Source organism: Pogoniulus pusillus, chromosome 32, assembly GCF_015220805.1.
Source record: "Pogoniulus pusillus isolate bPogPus1 chromosome 32, bPogPus1.pri, whole genome shotgun sequence".
Classification (NCBI taxonomy): domain Eukaryota; kingdom Metazoa; phylum Chordata; class Aves; order Piciformes; family Lybiidae; genus Pogoniulus; species Pogoniulus pusillus.
This window is the reverse complement of record NC_087295.1, coordinates 12,244,044-12,266,129: the sequence shown is the minus strand read 5'-3', so window position 1 is coordinate 12,266,129 and position 22,086 is coordinate 12,244,044. Positions and strand designations below refer to the sequence as shown.

Here is a 22,086-nt window from a genome sequence, read left to right as displayed (position 1 = left end):
AGCCCAACCCCACCTGGCTACAGCCTCCCTTCAGGTAGCTGCAGACAGCAATGAGCTCTGCCCTGAGCCTCCTCTTCTGCAGGCTGCACACCCCCAGCTCCCTCAGCCTCTCCTCATAGGGTTTGTGTTCCAGGCCTTTCACCAGCAACAGGTGGAGAACTTACACCTGCCCAAAGGTGGCACAGACTATCTTGTGTTGTGCCCTGTCTAGAAAACAGAGAGGAATCCTCTCCCATCAGGAGCTTCTGGTTATAACCAAGGTTGACACAGAAACTGAGGTGCAACAGGAACATGATACATGAACAACACAGGTTTGAAATAAGTTTCTAAGCCTGTTCTCTACTGAAGGCTTTTTTTTATTCAGTTTTTTGTCTATAAATACCCAGTACAAAAAAAAAAAAATATAAGCAAGTTTACAAGCCCTTTTTTTGTTGTTTTCAGCCCAAAAGGGTTATGCCATTAGGAGTTCTAAGTAGCAACATTTCCTCCAACGTAGGATCCATACATTGAAGAGCAATAACATTAAGTATTTACACATAAAGTTATGAAGTGTTTGAGGTTATAAATTAGTAACAACACACATGGACACCAAAAAAAACACCAAAATACAGAGAGTGTGAAATAAATAATTCAACAGCTTTACACAGGAGAGTATCTCTACTATTATACAAACAAGGTACAGGCAGGGTTGTGTAGGACTTGGTCTTGCAGGTGCTGGTATCTGTCACTCCAGCCTCTGAGTAATCCAAGCACAGTACAAAAAGCTACTTTGGGAGGTTGCTCACAGGCTGAAAATCAGGCACACAAAAGCTACCTTCCTGAATTGTCAGGCCCCAGGGGAAACCTGGTGGGGATGAAGGTGTTGAGTTTTATTCTTGTGAGTCGAGATACTGCTGGCATTCAGGGTCTCCTTTCATTTCTGGAGATCCAGGGATTCTTCTGCCGTTTTTGGGATAGACACACCAGCAGCCAGCAGACTCTCCATCCAGTGAGGTTTCACACTAGGTGATGAGCAAAGCAAAACCCCAGCATCAGTCCCCGTAAGCAGGAGGGTAGCGGTGCCATGCTGCAAGCAGAAGCGTTGGGCAGAACTAGGAGCAGAAGCTGGGGGGACCTGGCTTGGGCTGAGTGTTTTGGAATGTGGTGGTCCCTGCTCTGATGGAACAGCTGCTCAACACACTTGGATAGGCAGCCATGGATTCATGGATTCATAGCTTCAGAGAACAGGATGGGTTGGAACAAACCTTCAAGATCATCTAGTTCCAACCCTGCCACCGTGGGCAGAGACACTTCCATAGAATAGAATCATAGAATCAACAAGGTTGGAAGAGACCTCCAAGCTCATCCAGGCCAACCTAGCACCCAGCCCTAGCCAGTCAACCAGACCATGGCACTAAGTGCCTCATCCAGGCTTTGCTTGAAGACCCCCAGGGACGGTGACTCCACCACCTCCCTGGGCAGCCCATTCTAATGCCAATCACTCTCTCTGCCAACAACTTCCTCCTAACATCCAGCCTAGACCTGCCCTGCCACAACTTCACACTGTGTCCCCTTGTTCTATTGCTGCTTGCCTGGCAGAAGAGCCCAACCCCACCTGGCTACAGCCTCCCTTCAGGGAGTCGTAGACAGCAATGAGCTCTGCCCTGAGCCTCCTCTTCTGCAGGCTGCACACCCCCAGCTCCCTCAGCCTCTCCTCACAGGGCTGTGCTCCAGGCCCCTCACCAGCTTTGTTGCCCTTCTCTGGACACCTTCCAGCACCTCAACATCTCTCTTGAATTGAGGGGCCCAGAACTGGACACAGCACTCAAGATGTGGCCTGAGCAGTGCTGAGTACAGAGGCAGAAGAACCTCCCTTGTCCTGCTGGCCACACTGCTCCTGATCCAGCCCAGGATGCCATTGGCTCTCCTGCCCACTTGGGCACACTGCTGGCTCATCTTCAGGTACTATCTACCATCACTCCCAGGTCTCTTTCTGCCTGGCTGCTCTCAGACACTCTGTCCCCAGCCTGTAGTGCTGCTTGGGGTTGTTATGGCCAAAGTGCAGAACCCTGCATGTAGCCTTTTTAAATCTCTGCCCACCCATCCAGCCTGTCCAGGTCCCTCTGCAGTGCTCTCTTGCCTTCCAACAGCTCCACAGCTGCTCCTAGCTTGGTGTCATCTGCAAACTTACTGATGCTGGACTCAATCCCCTCATCCAGATCATCAATAGAGTTATTGAACAGGATACTTGGACACTTGGATAGGAAGCTATGGATTTGTGGATTCCTAACTTCAGAGAATGGGTTGGATTTGAACAGACCTTGAAGATCATCTAGTTCCAACCCCACCACCATGGGCAGAGACACTTTCCACTAGCCCAGGCTGCTCAAGGCCCCATCCAGCCTGTCCTTGAATACCACTAAGGAAGGTGCATCCACAATGTCCCTGAGCCACCTATTCCAGTGTGTCACCACCCTCACTCTAAAGAATTTCCTCTTATTATCCAACCTAAATCTACCCTCCTGACCCATGCTCAGCAACTTTGGATTGAAAACAGTATAGCCAGCCTTTGGTAAACAACCCTGTAAAGCAGAAATGTTTCCCAGCATGAGAAACCAAAGGAAGTTCCTCTCCACAACTCCCTGGCAGGAGGTTGGAGTCAGGTGGGGGTTGGTCTCTTCTCTTTGGTATCAGGTGATAAAATGAGGAAATGGCCTGAAATTGTGCCAGGAGAGGTTCAGGTTATAGAATCATAGCATCAGTCAGGGTTGGAAGGGACCACAAGGATCAGCCAGTTCCAACCCCCCTGCCATGCCCAGGGACACCCTACCCTAGAGCAGGCTGCACACAGCCTCAGCCAGCCTGGCCTTAAACACCTCCAGCCATGGGGCCTCAACCACCTCCCTGGGCAACCCATTCCAGCCTCTCACTACTCTCATGCTCAACAACTTCCTCCTCATGTCCATCCTGAGGAGGTCTCCAGGTTGGAGATTAGGAACAATTTCTTCATGAAAAGAGTGGTCAGGTGCTGGACCTGAGGGGTGGTGGAATCACTGCCCCTGGGTGCACTCAAGAAATGTGTGGACATGGCACTTTGGGACATGGTTTAAGGTGGTGTTGGACTCGATGATCTTAGAGGTCTTTTCCAACCACAGCAATCCTATGATTCCATGGCTCTATGAAGGCAGCCTCTGGCAGCTGCTAGGGAGAGGGCAGTGACTGGATGGGCTGAATCTCAATAGAACAAGGGGACACAGTCTCAAGTTGTGCCAGGGTAGGTATAGGCTGGATGTTAGGAAGAAGTTCTTCACAGAGAGAGTGATTTCCCATTGGAATGGGCTGCCCAGGGAGGTGGTGGAGGCACCGTCCCTGGGGGTCTTCAAGCAAAGCCTGGCTGAGGCACTTAGTGCCATGGTCTGGTTGATTGGATGGGGCTGGGTGCTAGGTTGGCCTGGATGATCTTGGAGGTCTCTTCCAACCTGCTTGATTCTATGATTCTATGATTAATGTGAGGAGGCAAAAATGTGTTTGTTTTCCCAGGGGGGGGTGGGGAGGGGGTTAAAGAGATTTGTGTTTGCGCCTGATTAGATGCCGGGTCAGACTGTTTGTGAGTCACAGGGCACTGCCATGCCCAAAGTCTTGATGACACAGATTTATACAGACCTGCTAAATTTGTGTGCACGGCCTGTGGTTAGCAGGGTGTGGCTTGAGGTTTGGAGCTGTAGTTAGCTTTACAGATTGCTCTTGCAAGGGCTGTTTTTGGAGGCTGCAATGGAAACGAGCATATCACATCAGCCGTAAGCAGCATGGAGCCATTGTTTGGTGACACTTTCAGAAGGCTAAATTTGCTCCTGAGGGTTTTTCTTTTTTTTCCCTGCCTGTGTGAGTTTTTCAACTGCCTGGATGCTGAGAGCCTCCTTTCTCTGTAATGCTTCCCATCATTTTGATGGTAGGGAGGTAGTGGAGTCACCGTCCCTGGAAGTATTCAGGAAAAGACTGGATGAGGCACTCAGTGCCATGGTCTGGTTGAGAGGATGGGCTGGGTGCTAGGCTGGACTGGATGAGCTTGGAGGTATCTTCCAACCTGGTTGATTCTATGATTCTGTGATGGCCTTTGCAGGCAGTAGGGTGGACAGTGTGAATTAATGTCAACTGTGACTATGTGAACAGACCACGAGCTTGATTTGGCCTGGGAGCAGACAGGGTTAAAAGATTTTGGAGACAGCCTTGTGTGCACCTGTTCTGTGAATGGAAAAGCCTCCTGCCTCCCTTGCTGTCAGCCCACAGCATGCAGCTCACTTCTAAGGGAAGAAGGACAAACCATCTGCTCTCACAACCAAGTATCCCTGTTCTCACAACCCACTTTTCCAGCAGCTGCAAGCTCCTGAGTCTGGAAGCAGAGGATCAGGGAAGGGTTGGCTATGGCAGGCTGGTGGCAGGGCTCTGTGAGAAGGCAGGGGAAGCAGCAGGTACCTGTTTGCTGTGGTAAAAGCCATTCTGGTTGCAGTTGGGCAAGTAGAATTTGTAGATCTCCCCTCCGCTTCGCTGCTGAGCCTTCGCCAGTTTGTACAGGGCTCTGTAGAGTTCCTTCTGACAAGGTCCCTGCAGGAGCACCAAGCAAAGGTTGTCAATACCAAACTCACACAAGAAGCAAGGTAAACAAAAAGTGATCAGCTTAAAGCCAGCAAAAGAAAAAGCAGCTGAAAATGCTTATTAGTCATATAATCTGCAGCAGGCTGCTTGGCAGGTAGCTTTGACTTGTTTCAGTAGGAGCACAGCCAGAAAACTCTGCTGGTGCACTTAGGCCTTTGTTTTTTATTCTTTGAGGTATTTTCTGTCCTCAGAAACACGAGGATTTAAGTCCTGAAATTGCCACACAAGGAAATTTAACCTGTGCTAAGTAAACACATTACTGCTCCAAGGGTACAATCTCTCCTATTATGGGGAGGTGCACGTTAGGAGGCTGGTGTACGTGAGCCCAGCCACGTCTCCTGGGTTGCCATGGCCCTGCACTCTCTTGCTGCATGGAGAATAGGTGCAAGGCATATAGAGATGGTGCAAGAACAAACATCTGAGTGTTTATCTTTTGTGCAGGACAGAGCTGTCAGCAAAGCAGAGCAGAGGGCAGCCTTGTGGCTTTGAGACCCAGACCCAAAGTGCCCCGAACTGAGAAAGAAGGACTCACAGGCTCACAGGCTGTTAGGAGTTGGAAGGGACCCAAGGAAATCATCAAGTCCAACCCCCCTGCCAGAGCAGATCACAGAGGAACACATCCAGACAGGCCTTGAAAGGCTCCCGAGAAGGAGACTCCACAACCTCTCTGGGCAGCCTGTGCCAGTGCTCTGGGACCCTTCCAGTCAAGAAGTTCCCCCTTGTGTTGAGGCAGAACCTCTTTTGCTGCAACTTACACCCATTGCTCCTTGTCCTATCCCAGGCAGCAGTGAGCAGAGCCTGTCCCCCCACTCCTGTTCAGCCTTCAAATACTTATAAACATTGATCAAATCCCCTCTCAGTCTTCTCTTCTCCAGACTAAGCATCCCCAGGTCCCTCAGCCTCTCCTCATCAGCCATGCCCTCCAGTCCCCTCATCATCCTCCTAGCCCTCTGCTGGACTCTCTCCAGCGGATCCCTGTCCCTTTTCAACCGGGGGGGCCAAAACTGAGCTCATTGCATCGTTTGGTGTTGTCACAGTTTGCTCCCTCCCTTTTCCAAAATCACAGCTTTTCCAGCACCTTGTGTGCTCAAAACAGTGAAAAAGAAGGAGAAGTGACTGAAGAAGCATTTTGAGTTCAGAGTGTGAAATCACAGGCTCACAGGATGTTAGGGGTTGGAAGGGACCCAAAGAGATCATCCAGTCCAACCCCCCTGCCAGAGCAGGACAATCCTATCTAACACAGATCACAGAGGAACACATCCAGACAGGCCTGGAAAGGCTCCAGAGAAGGAAATGCTCATGCCCTTTTGCACGACCTCCCTGTGCCAGCCCCTCACAGAAGCAGTCCTGCTCAAGCCAACGCGGGGCTCTGGGTGGGACAAGCCAAGTCCACACATTGCAGCTGGAGCTGACAGCACTTCTGTAGCATTAGCTCAAAGAAAATCAGCGTCCTGCTGTGGGTATGGAACCAAACCCCCTCGGTTGAGACGGTGGTGAGCTAGGGCTTTGCTTTGCTTTCTCGCTGTGTCCGTGCCCAGTGGGCTCCAGTGGTGCCCAGCTCTAACTGGCTTGCATCAGGAATGGTGTGGCCAGCAGGAGCAGGGAGGTCATTCTGCCCCTGTACTCTGCACTGGTTAGACCACACCTTGAGTCCTGTGTTCAGTTCTGGGCCCCCCAGTTTAGGAGGGACATTGAGATGCTTGAGCGTGTCCAGAGAAGGGCAACGAGGCTGGGGAGAGGCCTTGAGCACAGCCCTACGAGGAGAGGCTGAGGGAGCTGGGATTGGTTAGCCTGGAGAAGAGGAGGCTCAGGGGAGACCTTATTGCTGTCTACAACTACCTGAGGGGAGGTTGTGGCCAGGAGGAGGTTGCTCTCTTCTCTCAGGTGGCCAGCACCAGAACAAGAGGACACAGCCTCAGGCTGTGCCAGGGGAGATTTAGGCTGGAGGTGAGGAGAAAGTTCTTCCCTGAGAGAGTCATTGGACACTGGAATGGGCTGCCCGGGGAGGTGGTGGAGTCGCCGTCCCTGGAGCTGTTCAAGGCAGGACTGGACGTGGCACTTGGTGCCATGGTCTGGCCTTGAGCTGTGTGGTAAAGGGTTGGACTTGATGATCTGTGAGGTCTCTTCCAACCCTGGTGATACTGGGATACTGGGATGCTGTGATGCTGTGACACTGTGACCCTGTGAACTCCGCGCCGTGCCGCTGGCTCGCTGGCCGCCTGGGACGGCTCCAGCTGCGGTGCTCTGGTGCCCTCAAGTGGAGCTTGGACCTGCTTGCAAAGGCCCCGCAGCTCGGCTCTGCTTCTGCAGTGTGGCAGTTAGAAGCTCACTTTTCATTGAGGAGCTTTTTTTTTGGACACCCGTCTACTTAATGGTGAATCCTCGTTGGGGTTTGCATTGCCCTGCCATCAGTACTTGGATATAAGGACTCCCTTGTCTGCCACTAGCACAGGACCAGTGACAAACACTTTAGTTTAGACATAAAGAGTCCAAGGTTTGAACATGGGCTCGGGGAAATTAAGGACTTATATTATAATTGGATAGGAAATGCAAAGGAAGGTTCTCTCTCTGCATGGGGTCTGTGCAGGATGCACCTGGTCACAGAGTCACAGGCTAGTTGGAAGGAGCCTCTGAAGATCATCCAGTCCAGCCCCCCCTGCCAGAGCAGGATCACCCCAAGTAAATCAGAACACACCCTGGCAGGTTTGGAATGCCTCCAGGGACAGAGACTCTACATTTTCCCTGGGCATCCTGGTCCAGTGCTTTGCCACACCTCAAAGATTTTCCTTACTCAGGTGGAGCCTCCTGTCTTCCAGTTGATGTCTGTTGGCCCTTGATGTACTTCATGTTTTTATTACCTCTGCCTTGTTGTCTGTTCCTCAAGCACCTGGTAGAGGCATTCCAAAAGTCTCTTTTTCTGGCCACCCAAAATATTGTCATCCCAGTGCTGCCACTAGGATGCCATGCACATTTTAATCTTGTGTTCTGGATCAGTAGCATTTCCTATGCTAGGGCCATGAGGGTGCTCAGAGGGCTGGAGCAGCTCTCCTATGAGGACAGACTGAAAGAGTTGGAGATGTTCAGTATGGAAGAGGAGGTGACCTTATTGTGGCCTTCCAGGATCTGAAGGAGGCCTCCAAAAAAGCTGGGGAGGGAGTTTTTAGGCTCTCAGGGAGTAACAGGACAGGGGGGGAATGGAGCAAAGCTGGAGATGGGGAGATTCAGCCTGGACATGAGGAAGAAGTTGTTGAGCATGAGAGTGGTGAGAGCCTGGAATGAGTTGCCTAGGGAGGTGGTTGAGGTCCTGTCCCTGGAGGTGTTTAAGGCCAGGCTGGATGAGGCTGTGGGCAGCCTGCTCTAGGGTAGGGTGTCCCTGGGCATGGCAGGGGGGTCGGAACTGTCTGATCCTTGTGGTCCCTTCCAATCCTGACTGATTCTATGATTCTTAGCTAGGTGACTTCTATATTATTCTAAGGACAAGACCCTCAGGACATTTCAGTGTTCTCTGAAAGGTCTGCAAAGAAAACCAACCCACCTGCTCTTTCCACTTCTTGAGCTCGGAGACTCTCTTGGCTTTCATATTTTCATAGGCAGTGATGGCATTCCAAGGGATGGATTTGTCCTGGCCTATGGGAAACATCAGCTGATAGTTCAGTAGCTGATCCTGTGTCAGTTCAGTGCTTTCCAAAGACATGTCTTCAGGTTCAACAGAGTCTGGAAAGGAATGATAAGAAGGGGAATATCTTCAGTCAGCTTTCACCTGTATTTCTCCAAGTCAAAAAGAATCAGTAACAGCAACAGAAAGTAACATCTGAGACAGATCTGCTGCAGTAGCTCTTACAGAAGCAATAAAACTCCATCTGCAGCACAGCAAATTAAATCTGCTGTAAATTCCTATGAGGAGACATCAGCTGCTCTTTAACAAGTTTGTTATTTGGTGATCCTTCAAGATCACTCAAATGTCAAAGAGGAAGCTGCAGCCAGACTGTTAGAAATTAAAAAAACAACAAACCACTCTGAACTGCAGTGGCTTGTTGAGACTTTGCTAGATGAGGAAAGACTGGGATTAAACTTGGAATGAATTTGTGGTTTTGTCACCAGGATGCCTTTCAGTTGTAATTCAGCAGAGGTACTGGTCCAGACCCTAGCCCATGGCATCCTGTACTTTGTTCCATGGCATGCCTCACATATATGATGGGGCAGCAATCCACAGAAGCCAGCAGTAGCTCAAGCTGGCCTGCACTGGATGCTTAGCCTGGAGAAGAGGAGGCTCAGGGCAGAGCTCATTGCTGTCTACAACTACCTGAAGGGAGGCTGTAGCCTGGTGGGGTTGGGCTCTTCTGCCAGGCAACCAGCAACAGAAGAAGGGGGGACAGTCTCAAGCTGTGCCAGGGGAGGTCTAGGCTGGATGTTAGGAGGAAGTTGTTGTCAGAGAGAGTGATTGGCATTGGAATGGGCTGCCCAGGGAGGTGGTGGAGTCACTATCCCTGGATATGTTGAAGCAAAGCCTGGTTGGGGCACTTAGTGTCATGGTCTAGTTGACTGGATAGGGCTGGGTGCTAGGTTGGACTGGATGATCTTGGAGGTCTCTTCCAACCTGGTTGATTCTATGATTCTATGATTCTAAATAGTCAGGGTCTCTTTGGATGAGTCTGATCATGGCCTGCATGCCAATGCCTCCTTTAGCACATGTGAATTCTCCCACTGAAAGCCAAGAAAGCACTTTGCACTTGGAGGGTCTCATAATGGGATAAAAGTGTCCAAATGAGAGTGGTGAGAGGCTGGAATGGGTTGCCCAGGGAGGTGGTTGAGACCCCATCCCTGGAGGTGTTTAAGGCCAGGCTGGCTGAGGCTGTGGGCAGCCTGCTCTAGGGTAGAGTGTCCCTGGGCATGGCAGGGGGGTTGGAACTGGCTGATCCCTGTGGTCCCTTCCAACCCTGACTGATTCTATGATTTTAAATGCCTCCAGACAGCTTGCTGGATCAAGGATGTAATCATCCAACGGACTGAAAAACATCTCCTCTCCCTTTGGTGATGTTTAAAAGAAAATGGAGGTGGAAGATTGAGTAGGGAAAGGATGAGAGCAAGCAAAAATTAATGCCAGGAAAGAATCACATCAAACCAAAACACAGACAAGAGGCTTAAACACCCAGTTCTAGTGACTGCTCTCTCCCCTGCCTGCCCTCTCAAGAATGAGAGAATCTCCACTTCCAGCCACCAACAGCCATTGGTGTTTTGCATCAACAGTGATTACATTTGAAGTGCTACTGAGACAGCACTGCATGAAGATAGCAGTAATGACAGTGAAAATACCAAACTGCAAGATAATGAAGTAACACTGCAAAAGTTCCTGCTTATCAAATACCATAGGGGGCTTGAGAAGTCTTTTTTTTTTGGTCAAGGATCTAACAGCCAACTACTTCAGATATATTTCAAGTTAAACCAGACAGGAACACTGTGTAGGTCTTCTGATTCCAAATCAGGGCTTTAGGAGATGGACATAAAGTCCAAAAAAAACATTTCTCATATTCCACTCATGGTTTGCTACTAAAACCCCAGGAACTGGGGTTGTTCAGTCTGGAGAAAAGGACACTGAGGGAAGAGCTGGCTCAGTACAACTCCCTGAAAGGAGGTTGGAGCCTTGTGTGGGCTGGTCTCTCCTCCCGAGAAACAAGTGACAGGATGAGGGGAATATAGCCTCAAGTCACAACCAGGGAGGTTTAGGTTGGATATCAGAAGACACTTCTTGGCTGAAAGGGTTCACAAAGACTGGAACAGTCTGCCCAGGGATATGGTTGAATCCCCATCCCTGGAGGTGTTTCAAAGAGGCAGAGATGCGGTGCTGAGGAATGTGATTTGGCACCAGGCTTGGTAGAGTTAGAAGATGGTTAGAATCAGTTTTTGATGATCTGGTTTAGCACCAGACCGAGCAGAGTTAGAGAGTGGCTGGACTCAGTGATCTTGAAAGATCGTTTCCAACCCAAACGAGTTAATGATTCTATACAGCGAAACTGTCCGTAGCTTGCCCCAGACCCGAACCTGAATTTCGCGTCGCCCCGCTCCATCCTTCCCGGGTTCCGCCGCTCGCAGCCTGCGGGTAAGGCTCCCTCGGACCTGACCCGGCTCGCTCCCCTACGCCCCCCGATGCCCTCCCGTACATCACACGTCCCCACCCCCGGCTCCCCTCGGGCCACCCGCGGTACCTGCCGGTTCGGCCGCTCGCGTTCCTGCGGGCTCGCTGGCCGGCAGGCAGGTCCCTTGGCCCTGGATGAGAGCGGAGAGCGGCCGCTGCTCCCCCGGCGGGACGTGGCAGCGCAGCCCTTGGCGGCAGCGGGCCGTGTACACCCCGCAGGGCTGGCCCGGGCCGAGGGCGCAGGTCTGGCAGCAGCCGCAGCCGGGCTGGCGAGCGGTCTCCGGGCAGGCGGGCGGCACGGGCGGGCAGAGCGACAGCTTCTCCGGGGTGCAGGGGGAGCAGCGCATGGGCTGCGGGGCCACCCCGCCCAGCAGCGCCGGCAGCAGCAGCGCCGGCAGCCAGCAGCGGGGCGGCCGCTGCGCGCTGCTCATCTCGGCGTGAAGGCAGCGGGGCGAGGGCAGCTGTGCAGGCTGAGGAGCGGCAGGCACTTCGCATACATCGGGCTCGCCGCGCCATTTATACCCTGCTTTGGCCGGCCGTTAATCTTTAACCCCGAGTTAACTATTATCTGAGCAGGAGGGCTGGGGAAGCATCATTTCACTGGCGGCTCCGGGCCCCGACCGCTCTTCCCCTCCCTTTTCACTTTCCCCCTTTATCTTTGTCTTTCCCCCTCCCTCTTCCCTCCAGACATGCAGGAATGCTTTCATTTCCCCAACCCCACCCCTGCCCCCCAGCATTACTAACAGGGCGAAATGGCGAGGGGCAGTGGGGTGTTGGGCAGCGCCGGGGGTCCCCCCTCCCCGTCTGCTTGCCCCCAGTGTCTCCTGCTGCTGACATTCGGTAGCAATGTAAATCTTTGTAAAAGAAAAGCCAGAGCCAGCAAACATCAAAGGAGGGGTGGGAGGAAGAGGAGGGAAATCCCGTCGAAACCGAAGCCACTCGACTCGGTATTTCCACAGCAGCAAACTGCAACAAACCCTTGTTTAACTTTACCGTGCTAGCGCAGGTTGGGACGGGGACAGGGCACAGAGGAGGCCCCTAGGGCAGTGAAGCCACCAGGACCCTGGAACTGCTGCGCTGATGCACGGTGGAGGCTTTGCTTGGACCTCCAGCAGGAGCCTCCTGCCCCTGCGCTCAGCCCTGCCGCGGCTGCCGCTGGGATGAGAGGACTACCAGTCCTCCAAACTCCCGCTGGGGGACAGGCAGTGTTTGTCAAGCAGTAGGGAAAGGAACGAGGTACCTACTTCTCGGTCTGGCCTCTTACCCTCTCCTTCTCCTCCTGTATCACCTGGGGACAAAAATTAGCTGCCTTTCACCTCTGCGTGCGTGGGCTGTCGCTACAGTAGCAGCGAAAGTATCCCGGCTTTGCTGTGCTGAGCAGGAGAATTTCATCCTGGCGTTTGTACTGAGCTCGAAACAGCAAATTTCCCTGCTCTGTCACCTCAGGTAGTATGACTCTTCTCCCCAGAGAGAGTGATTGCCATTGGAATGGGCTGCCCAGGGAGGTGATGGAGTTGCCGTGCCTGGAGGTATCACAGTGTCACAGTATGACCAAGGTTGGAAGAGACCTCACAGATCATCAAGTCCAACCCTTTACCACAGAGCTCAAGGCCAGACCATGGCACCAAGTGCCACGTCCAGTCCTGCCTTGAACAGCTCCAGGGACGGCGACTCCACCACCTCCCCGGGCAGCCCATTCCAGTGTCCAATGACTCTCTCAGGGAAGAACTTTCTCCTCACCTCCAGCCTAAATCTCCCCTGGCACAGCCTGAGGCTGTGTCCTCTTGTTCTGGTGCTGGCCACCTGAGAGAAGAGAGCAACCTCCTCCTGGCCACAACCACCCCTCAGGTAGTTGTAGACAGCAATGAGGTCTCCCCTGAGCCTCCTCTTCTCCAGGCTAACCAATCCCAGCTCCCTCAGCCTCTCCTCGTAGGGCTGTGCTCAAGGCCTCTCCCCAGCCTCGTCGCCCTTCTCTGGACACGCTCAAGCATCTCAATGTCCCTCCTAAACTGGGGGGCCCAGAACTGAACACAGCACTCAAGGTGTGGTCTAACCAGTGCAGAGTCCAGGGGCAGAATGACCTCCCTGCTCCTGCTGGCCACACCATTCCTGATGCAGGCCAGGATGCCACTGGCTCTCTTGGCCACCTGGGCACACTGCTGGATCATGTTCAGGTGGGTATCAATCAGCACCCCCATATCCCTCTCTGTTTGGCTGCTCTCAGCCACTCTGACCCCAGCCTGTATCTCTACATGGGGTTGCTGTGGCCAAAGTGCAGCACCCTGCACTTGGAGCTATTGAACCCCATCCCCTTGGACTCTGCCCATCTGTCCAGGAGGTCAAGGTCCCGCTGTAGAGCCCTTCTGCCCTCCAACCCAGCCACATCTGCCCCCAGCTTAGTGTCATAAGGTGTTCAAGCAAACCCTGGATGAGGCACTTAGTGCCATGGTCTGGTTGATTGGACAGGGCTGGGTGCTAGGTTGGCCTGGATGAGCTTGGGGGTCTCTTCCAACCTGCTTGATTCTATGATTCTGTGATTTTATTCAGGTACAGTTTAGGCTTTGACCAGCTGCAAAGTAACTCCTGGGAATGCTGGTGGACAAGAAGTTTGCCATGAGCCAGCAGTGTGCTCCTGGGGGCCAAGAAGGTTGATGGTCTCCTAGGGTGCATTAAGAGTATGGACAGCAAGTTGAGGGAGGTTCCTTCTAGTTCCCTAATAAGGCTGCATCTGGAGTAATGTGTCCAGTTCTGGGCTTCCCATTTCAAGAGAGGCTGGGAGCTACTGGAGAGTCCAGCAGAGGCTACAAAGATGCTGAGGGGCCTGGATCATCTCTGTGAGGAAGAGAGGCTGGGAGACCTGGGCCTGTTTAGCCTAGAGAAGAGCAGCCTGAGTGGGAATCTTCTCAATGCAGAGCAAGAGCTAAGGGGTGGGGATGAGAGGATGGGGCCAGACTCCTTTTGGTGGTGTCCAGTGACAAGAGGAGTGGGCACAAAGCAGAACACAGCAGGTTTCACTTAAACATAAGGAAAAAAAACAACAACTTTGCTTTGAGGGTGACAGATCATTGGACCAAGCTGGCCAGAGAGGTTGTGGAGTCTTCTTCTCTTGAGAGATCCCAAATCTGCCTGGCTGTGATCTGGGCAGACTGATCTAGGGTGCTTTAGCAGGGGGGGGTTTGGACTAGGTGATCTCCAGAGATCCCTTCTCACCCCACCATCCTGTTACTCTGTGCTTTTCACAGGCTCACAGGATGTCAGGGATTGGAAGGGACCCAAAGAGATCATCGAGTCCAATCCCTCTGCCAGAGCAGGACCATGCAGCCTATCTCAGGTCACAGAGGAATGCATAAGGTCACTTTTTGGTTTTGCTTTTGGTTTGTAGCACTTAGTTCTCTTGTGAATGCATCTTTTGTGCACAAGACAGTGAAGCAAAATTGTGGAGCATTATTTAATGCTCACTTTTTTTTCCCCCTTCTACTGATACCAGAGACTTCTATTTAAGATGCTGTGAGTTTTTAACCCACTGCATAAGTCTCTTCTTAAAAGTATTCTCATTGAGGACAGTCCTCCACAACTCAAGACATTTTCAGTTCATCTGATTCATGCTTTAGAATCATAGAATCAGTCAGGGATGGAAGGGACCACAAAGATCATCTAGTTCCAACCATCCTGCCATGGCCAGGGACACCCTCCCCTAGACCAAACTGGCCAGAGCCTCATCCAGCCTGACCTTAAACACCTCCAGGGATGGGGCCTCTGTCTGGTTACACAGAAATTGAGATCACTTAGAACTCACTGGCATCTGTAAGCACTTTGGACAAAACTATTTGTATCGTTTTAAACTGAATTCTGTGGACTTCACATGTCTGACCAGGAGCAAATTTTTGGCTGAAAACCTTGGGCACACCTGTTTCTGGAGATCACAGTTAGACTTTCCAAGCTCCAATGCTCTTCCCTCCCCTCCCCCCTTAATTGTTAATATTTTTTTCTGGTACATCTTCTAAGATCATCCTGCTCTGATTATTCACTGTGGAGTAAAACCAAAATACAGATATATGTCTTTTTCACTCTCTCAGAAAGAACCTGATGCCAAACAAAGTCCCTTTCAGGAAGAAAGATGAAAAAAGACTTACAAGTGAGAGCAGACTCAGCAGTAAACTAACAAAGACCCAAAGAGCTCATATGCATTTGTATACATCCATGCATGTATTCATTCACTTATCTATGGATGTCTCCCTGCTGTCCTTGATAGCTTTGTATGAGCAGAACTGAGGATCTTTCTACTACTGACTGCTTAACATAAGCCACTTGCCTCTGAAATGACTGGGCTCCAGAGTGGCTTCCACCCTCCTGCCTGCATATTTCTGTCTCTAAAGAGAAAGCATGATCTGAGGGGAAACACGTTTTAATGAAACAGTCAAAATGTTCTTGGAAAAATACTCTTTTTTTTCTAGTATGAGTTCTAACAAGTCCTGCACTTCTATCACAATGCTGCAGGCTTGGGGCAGAGTGGCTGGAAACTGCCCAGTGGAAAAAGACCTGGAGGTATTCGTTGATAGACAGCTTAAGTTTAAGCTTGAAACAAGCCATTTTGTGTCGTGGTGGCCAAGAAGACCTTGGGCATCCTGGCCTGCATCAGTGTGGCCAGCAGGACCAAGGATTGATTGTGTCCCTGTACTCAGCACTGGTGAAGCCATAGCTTGAGTACTGTGTTCAGTTCACTACAACAAAAAACATTGAGGTGCTGGGAACATGTCCAGAGAAGCTGCTTAAAGGGTCTGCAGAACAGATCTTGGGAGGGGCAGCTAAAGGCACTGGGGGTTGTTTAATCTGCACAGGAGGAGTCTGAAGTGAGATCTTCTCACTCTCTACAGCTTCCTGAAAGGAGGTTGGAGTGAGGTGGGTGTTAGTCTCTTCTCAGCAAGAAGCAACAGGATGAAGGGAAGAGGTCTCAAGTTGCACCAGGGGAGGTTTAGATTGGGGCATGCTCAACAGTAAAGTGATGGAATCACTGTCCCTGGAAGCATTAAAAAACCCCATGTGGATGTGGTGCTGAGGGACATGGTTTAGTGGTGGACTTAGCAATATTAGGTTACTGCTTGTACTTGATAGTCACAGAATCAGAGAATTAACCAGGGTGGAAAAGAACTTTGAGATCATCGAGTTAAACCTATCACCTAATTCTTCTAATTAACCAGACCATGGCACTAAGTGCCTCATCCAGGCTTCTCTTCAACACCTCCAGGGATGGTGACTCCACCACCTCCCTGGGCAGCCCATTCCAATGCCAATCACTCTCTCTGACAACAACTTCCTCCTACAGTCATCAGCATCCTGGCCTGCATCAGCAACAGTGTGACCAAGGGAAGGGATTCTTCCTCTGGACTCAGTACTGGTGAGGCCACATCTTAAATACTGACAAGAAAGACACTGAGGTACTGGAGCAGATCCAGAGAAGGCCAGCCTGATGTAGGGTAGGGTGCCCCTGCCCATGGCTGGGGGGTTGGAACTAGATGATCCTTGTGGTCCCTTCTAACCCTGACTGATTCTGATTCTATGAAGGGCAACAAATCTGTTGAAGGGTCTGGAGAACAGGTCTGTTGAGGAGTGGCTGAGGGAACTGGACAAGAGGAGGTTGAGGAAAGACCTTCTCAGTCTCTAGAACTCCTTGAGAGGAGGTTGGAGTGAGGTCTTGGTTGATCTCTTCTCCCTATTAACTAGTGACAAGAAGAAATGGCCTCAAGTTGCACCAGAGGAGGTTTAGGTTGGATATTAGGAAAGAAATCTTGCCTGAAAGAACTGAAGCTGTTAAATTTACTTGTCAGCAGTTTTAAAGCTCCTCAAAGGAGAGCACACTTTGCAAACAGAGATGTGAAGGGGTTAACACAACCTCTTATTATATCAAAATCAGAGTGGAGATAAGATTGAATGTCAGACGAGTATTTGCCTGACCGACTGTATACATAATCTCTGCCATCAAACACAGAGATCACACAGAGGTACTGGATTAACAAAAAAGAAAACAAATCAATGCAATTAATGTATAATGAAGCAAAACAGCCCAGGTTAGACTGTGGAGGCACTTTGTTAGAGAGGAGAGCAGAGAGCCTCTCTTTACAGAGAAAGATTTGACTGCGTTCAATGAGTCGCTGTGATTTTACCTCCTGTAACAAAGCTGTGTGGATGAGGGTGAAGCTTCTCCTGACCCACAGCTTGGTGGGGATGGGTCAGCTGTGGAAACTAAGGCAGCCTCAGGCAGCTATTACTGGATGTCTCAAAAGCTGTTCTCTCCTGAGATTTGATTAACAGCAAATCTGGCAGAGTGAGATAATGGTTGGACTGGAGGGTTTTTGAGGCCTTTGCCAACAGGACAGATTTTATTCTGCCCCTGGACTCAGCACTGCTCAGGCCACACCTTGAGTGCTGTGTCCAGTTCTGGGCTCCTCCATTCAAGAGAGATGTTGAGGTGCTGGAAGGTGTCCAGAGAAGGTTGATGAAGCTGGTGAGGGGCCTGGAGCACAGCCCTGTGAGGAGAGGCTGAGGGAGCTGGGGGTGTGCAGCCTGCAGCAGAGGAGGCTCAGGGCAGAGCTCATTGCTGTCTACAGCTACCTGAAGGGAGGCTGTAGCCAGGTGGGGTTGGGCTCTTCTGCCAGGCAAGCAGCACCAGAAGAAGGGGACACAGTGTGAAGTTGTGCCAGGGGAGGTCTAGGCTGGATGTTAGGAGGAAGTTGTTGTCAGAGAGAGTGATTGGCATTGGAATGGGCTGCCCAGGGAGGTGGTGGAGTCACTGTCCCTGGAGGTGTTGAAGCCAAGCCTGGCTGAGGCACTTAGTGCCATGGTCTGGTTGATTGGCCAGGGCTGGGTGCTAGGTTGGGCTGGATGAGCTTGGAGGTCTCTTCCAACTTGGTTGATTCTGTGATAACTCTTCTTCTATGACAACTCTTCTATGACAGCTACTAGTCTAGGATTTTATAAGGAAGCTGATGCAAATATGTTCATATCTCTAAGACTTCCATTTTAATCTTTCCTGTTGCTGCTGTTATGATCAGTGACCGATTTGCTGCCACACGGTCAACATGACAAATATAGGCAATCTTCCCAACACCACCTTCTTCTTAATGTCATCTCCTACATTTTCATCTAGGGAGGTTCTCTTCCCCCTCTACTCTGCCCTGGTGAGAGCTCATCTTGAGTACTGCCTTCACTTTTTGGACTCTCCAGTTGAAGAGGGACAGAGATCTGCTGGAGGAGGTCCAGTGGAGGGCTAGGAGGATGATGAGGGGATTGGAGCACTGCCTGATGAGGAGAGGCTGAGGGACCTGGGGCTGCTTAGTCTGGAGAATGCTGAGAGGGAATTTAATCAATGTTTATAAACATCTGAGGGCTGGAGCAGGACAGGCTCTGCTCACTGCTGCCTGGGATAGGACAAGGAGCAATGGGTGTAAGCTGCAGCAAAAGAGGCTCTGCCTCAACACAAGGGGGAACTTCTTGACTGGAAGGGTCTCAGAGCACTGGCACAGGCTGCCCAGAGAGGCTGTGGAGTCTCCTTCTCTGGAGCCTTTCCAGGCCTGTCTGGATGTGTTCCTGTGTGATCTGTGTTAGATTGTGTGGTCCTGGTTGTCCTGGGTCCTGTATACCCCAAAATTCCTCTCCCTCTGTGGTGTGAATGGGAGAGGAAAAGGTGGCATGAGGGGGGCAGCAAGGGACCCTCCCGACACAGGGGTCTCCATGCAGTGCCCGTGGGCAGCAAGGGACCCTTAGGCACGAGGGGTGTCCGTGCGGTGCCTGTGGGCAGCAAGGGACCCTTAGGCACGAGGGGTGTCCGTGCGGTGCCCGTGGGCAGCAAGGGACCCTTAGGCACGAGGGGTGTCCGTGCGGTGCCCGTGGGCAGCAAGGGACCCTTAGGCACGAGGGGTGTCCATGCGGTGCCCGTGGGCAGCAAGGGACCCTTAGGCACGAGGGGTGTCCGTGCGGTGCCCGTGGGCAGCAAGGGACCCTTAGGCACGAGGGGTGTCCGTGCGGTGCCCGTGGGCAGCAAGGGACCCTTAGGCACGAGGGGTGTCTGTGCGGTGCCCGTGGGCAGCAAGGGACCCTTAGGCACGAGGGGTGTCTGTGCGGTGCCCGTGGGCAGCAAGGGACCCTTAGGCACGAGGGGTGTCCGTGCGGTGCCTGTGGGCAGCAAAGGACTCTCCCGGCACAGGGGTGTCCGTGCGGTGCCTGTGGGCAGCAAGGGACCCTTAGGCACGAGGGGTGTCCGTGCGGTGCCCGTGGGCAGCAAAGGACTCTCCCGGCACAGGGGTGTCCGTGCGGTGCCTGTGGGCAGCAAGGGACCCTTAGGCACGAGGGGTGTCCGTGCGGTGCCCGTGGGCAGCAAGGGACCCTTAGGCACGAGGGGTGTCTGTGCGGTGCCCGTGGGCAGCAAGGGACCCTTAGGCACGAGGGGTGTCTGTGCGGTGCCCGTGGGCAGCAAGGGACCCTTAGGCACGAGGGGTGTCCGTGCGGTGCCCGTGGGCAGCAAAGGACTGTCCCGGCACAGGGGTGTCCGTGCGGTGCCTGTGGGCAGCAAGGGACCCTTAGGCACGAGGGGTGTCCGTGCGGTGCCTGTGGGCAGCAAGGGACCCTTAGGCACGAGGGGTGTCTGTGCGGTGCCCACAGGGGCAGCAAGGGACCCTTAGGCACGAGGGGTGTCTGTGCGGTGCCCACAGGGGCAGCAAGGGACCCTTAGGCACAGGTGTGCCTGTGCGGTGCCCGTGGGCAGCAAGGGACCCTTAGGCACAGGTGTGCCCGTGCGGTGCCCGTGGGCAGCAAGGGACCCTTAGGCACAGGTGTGCCCGTGCGGTGCCCACAGGGAACAAGGGACTCTCCCGGCACAGGGGTGCCCGTGCGGTGCCCACAGGGAACAAGGGACTCTCCCGGCACAGGGGTGCCCGTGCGGTGCTCACAGGGGCAGCAAAGGACTCTCCCGGCACAGGGGTGCCCGTGCGGTGCCCACAGGGAACAAGGGACTCTCCCGGCACAGGGGTGCCCGTGCGGTGCCCACAGGGAACAAGGGACTCTCCCGGCACAGGGGTGCCCGTGCGGTGCTCACAGGGGCAGCAAAGGACTCTCCCGGCACAGGGGTGCCCGTGCGGTGCTCACAGGGGCAGCAAGGGACTCTGCCGGCACAGGTGTGCCCGTGCGGTGCTCACAGGGGCTGCAAGGGACTCTCCCGGCACAGGGGTGCCCGTGCGGTGCTCACAGGGGCAGCAAGGGACTCTCCCGGCACAGGGGTGCCCGTGCGGTGCTCACAGGGGCTGCAAGGGACTCTCCCGGCACAGGGGTGCCCGTGCGGTGCTCACAGGGGCTGCAAGGGACTCTCCCGGCACAGGGGTGCCATTGCGGTGCTCACAGGGGCAGCAAGGGACTCTGCCGGCACAGGGGTGCCCGTGCGGTGCTCACAGGGGCAGCAAGGGACTCTCCCGGCACAGGGGTGCCCGTGCGGTGCTCACAGGGGCTGCAAGGGACTCTCCCGGCACAGGGGTGCCCGTGCGGTGCTCACAGGGGCAGCAAGGGACTCTCCCGGCACAGGGGTGCCCGTGCGGTGCTCACAGGGGCTGCAAGGGACTCTCCCGGCACAGGGGTGCCCGTGCGGTGCTCACAGGGGCTGCAAGGGACTCTCCCGGCACAGGGGTGCCCGTGCGGTGCTCACAGGGGCAGCAAGGGACTCTCCCGGCACAGGGATGCCCGTGCGGTGCTCACAGGGGCTGCAAGGGACTCTCCCGGCACAGGGGTGCCCGTGCGGTGCTCACAGGGGCTGCAAGGGACTCTGCCGGCACAGGGGTGCCCGTGCGGTGCTCACAGGGGCAGCAAGGGACTCTGCCGGCACAGGTGTGCTCGGGGGCAGCAAAGGACTCTCCCGGCACAGGTGTGCTCGGGGGCAGCAAGGGGCCCTTTTGCAGGAGGGGTGTCCGTGCGGTGCCTGCGCTGGAGCCGGGCTGGGGATCGGCTGTGCTCTTGCCACAGTGCTAACTCGGCTCCTGTCCTGGAGTGCTGCATAGCCCTGAATTCCTCTCCCTCTGTGGTTCGCACGGGGGAGGGAGAGGCGTGAGGAGCCCTGTGTGCCCCCCTGCCCTGCAGGCGTTATGGGGGCAGCAAGGGGTCCTCCCGGCACGAGAGCTGCCCGTGGCGTCCGCGTGCTGGAGCGGCTGGGAGCGGCTGGGACCGGCTGTGCGCTTCGCACCCCCGCAGGGCTCACTCTGCTCCGCGCCTGGGGAGGGGACGAATACTGGGCGACTTCTCGCCTCGGGGCGTGCGCCTCGGAGATCTCCCCGGCCCGGACAGACCCTGCAGCAGGAGCCCCTGGCGCTCCGCTCCGAAGGACGGCTTCCTACCCTTGGCGCCCTGTATGCAGGCTCCATAGGCCTTAGCGACGTCGGAGCGAGCAGCTGCACCGCCCTGCTGTTCAGCCGGCCCGGCCCACCTGTGAGTAACTGCGCTGGCATTCGAGGAGCGAGAGCGGGGCTGTGTGTGCAGTGCTGTGCTGTGCTGTGCTGTGCTGTGCTGTGCTGTGCTCGCCGTGTGCACCCCTTCTCCAGAAGCAGCCCTCGCATTGCTTTGCTTTGCCGGGCTCATGTAAGGGTTTTGCTCTGTGTTTTGTTTGATCGGTTTTTAATCACCACCCAGTTGTGGCCGAAAAGACCCTGACTATGCTAGGCAAGGTCAGGAGACGCTGCTGGTTCGTATGCTTGCGTCGCAACCTTTGTAGTGGTACTGCCAATCCTCTGCTCTTAGTGGGCTTTTTCTCAGGGAGCCAGAGGCATTCAGGGTGGCAAACAGCACTTCTCCCTCACCCCAGCTCTGCCCGTTCTTTCTCCCTCACCCCACTTCTGCCCGTTCGTTCTCCCTCACCCCAGCTCTGCCCAATTCTTCCTCCCTCACCCCAGTTCTGCCCGTTCTTTCTCCCTCACCCCAGCTCTGCCCGTTCGTTCTCCCTCACCCCAGCTCTGCCCGTTCGTTCTCCCTCACCCCAGCTCTGCCCGTTCTTTCTCCCCCACCCCAGCTCTGCCCGTTCGTTCTCCCTCACCCCAGCTCTGCCCGTTCGTTCTCCCTCACCCCAGCTCTGCCCGTTCTTTCTCCCCCACCCCAGCTCTGCCCGTTCTTTCTCCCCCACCCCAGCTCTGCCCGTTCTTTCTCCCTCACCCCAGTTCTGCCCGTTCTTTCTCCCTCACCCCAGTTCTGCCCGTTCTTTCTCCCTCACCCCAGTTCTGCCCGTTCTTTCTCCCTCACCCCAGCTCTGCCCGTTCGTTCTCCCTCACCCCAGCTCTGCCCGTTCGTTCTCCCTC

At 53.9% G+C, this 22,086-nt stretch overlaps 2 protein-coding genes across 2 annotated transcripts in view; one reads left to right on the top strand and one right to left on the bottom strand.

Annotated features, from left to right (window-relative positions):
- The window catches only part of IGFBP3 (insulin like growth factor binding protein 3), a 95,657-nt gene that overhangs the window by 31,387 nt on the left and 42,184 nt on the right, over positions 1-22,086 (top strand). The gene's annotated exons all lie outside the window — the stretch shown is intronic.
- Positions 343-11,238, bottom strand: IGFBP1 (insulin like growth factor binding protein 1). The gene is made up of 4 exons (XM_064169674.1): positions 10,836-11,238; positions 8,168-8,346; positions 4,453-4,581; positions 343-1,001 (listed from the first exon to the last, which is right to left on the bottom strand). The coding sequence occupies exons 1-4, from the start codon at positions 11,194-11,196 to the stop codon at positions 870-872; spliced, it is 801 nt and encodes a 266-aa protein (XP_064025744.1). The 5' UTR covers positions 11,197-11,238; the 3' UTR covers positions 343-869.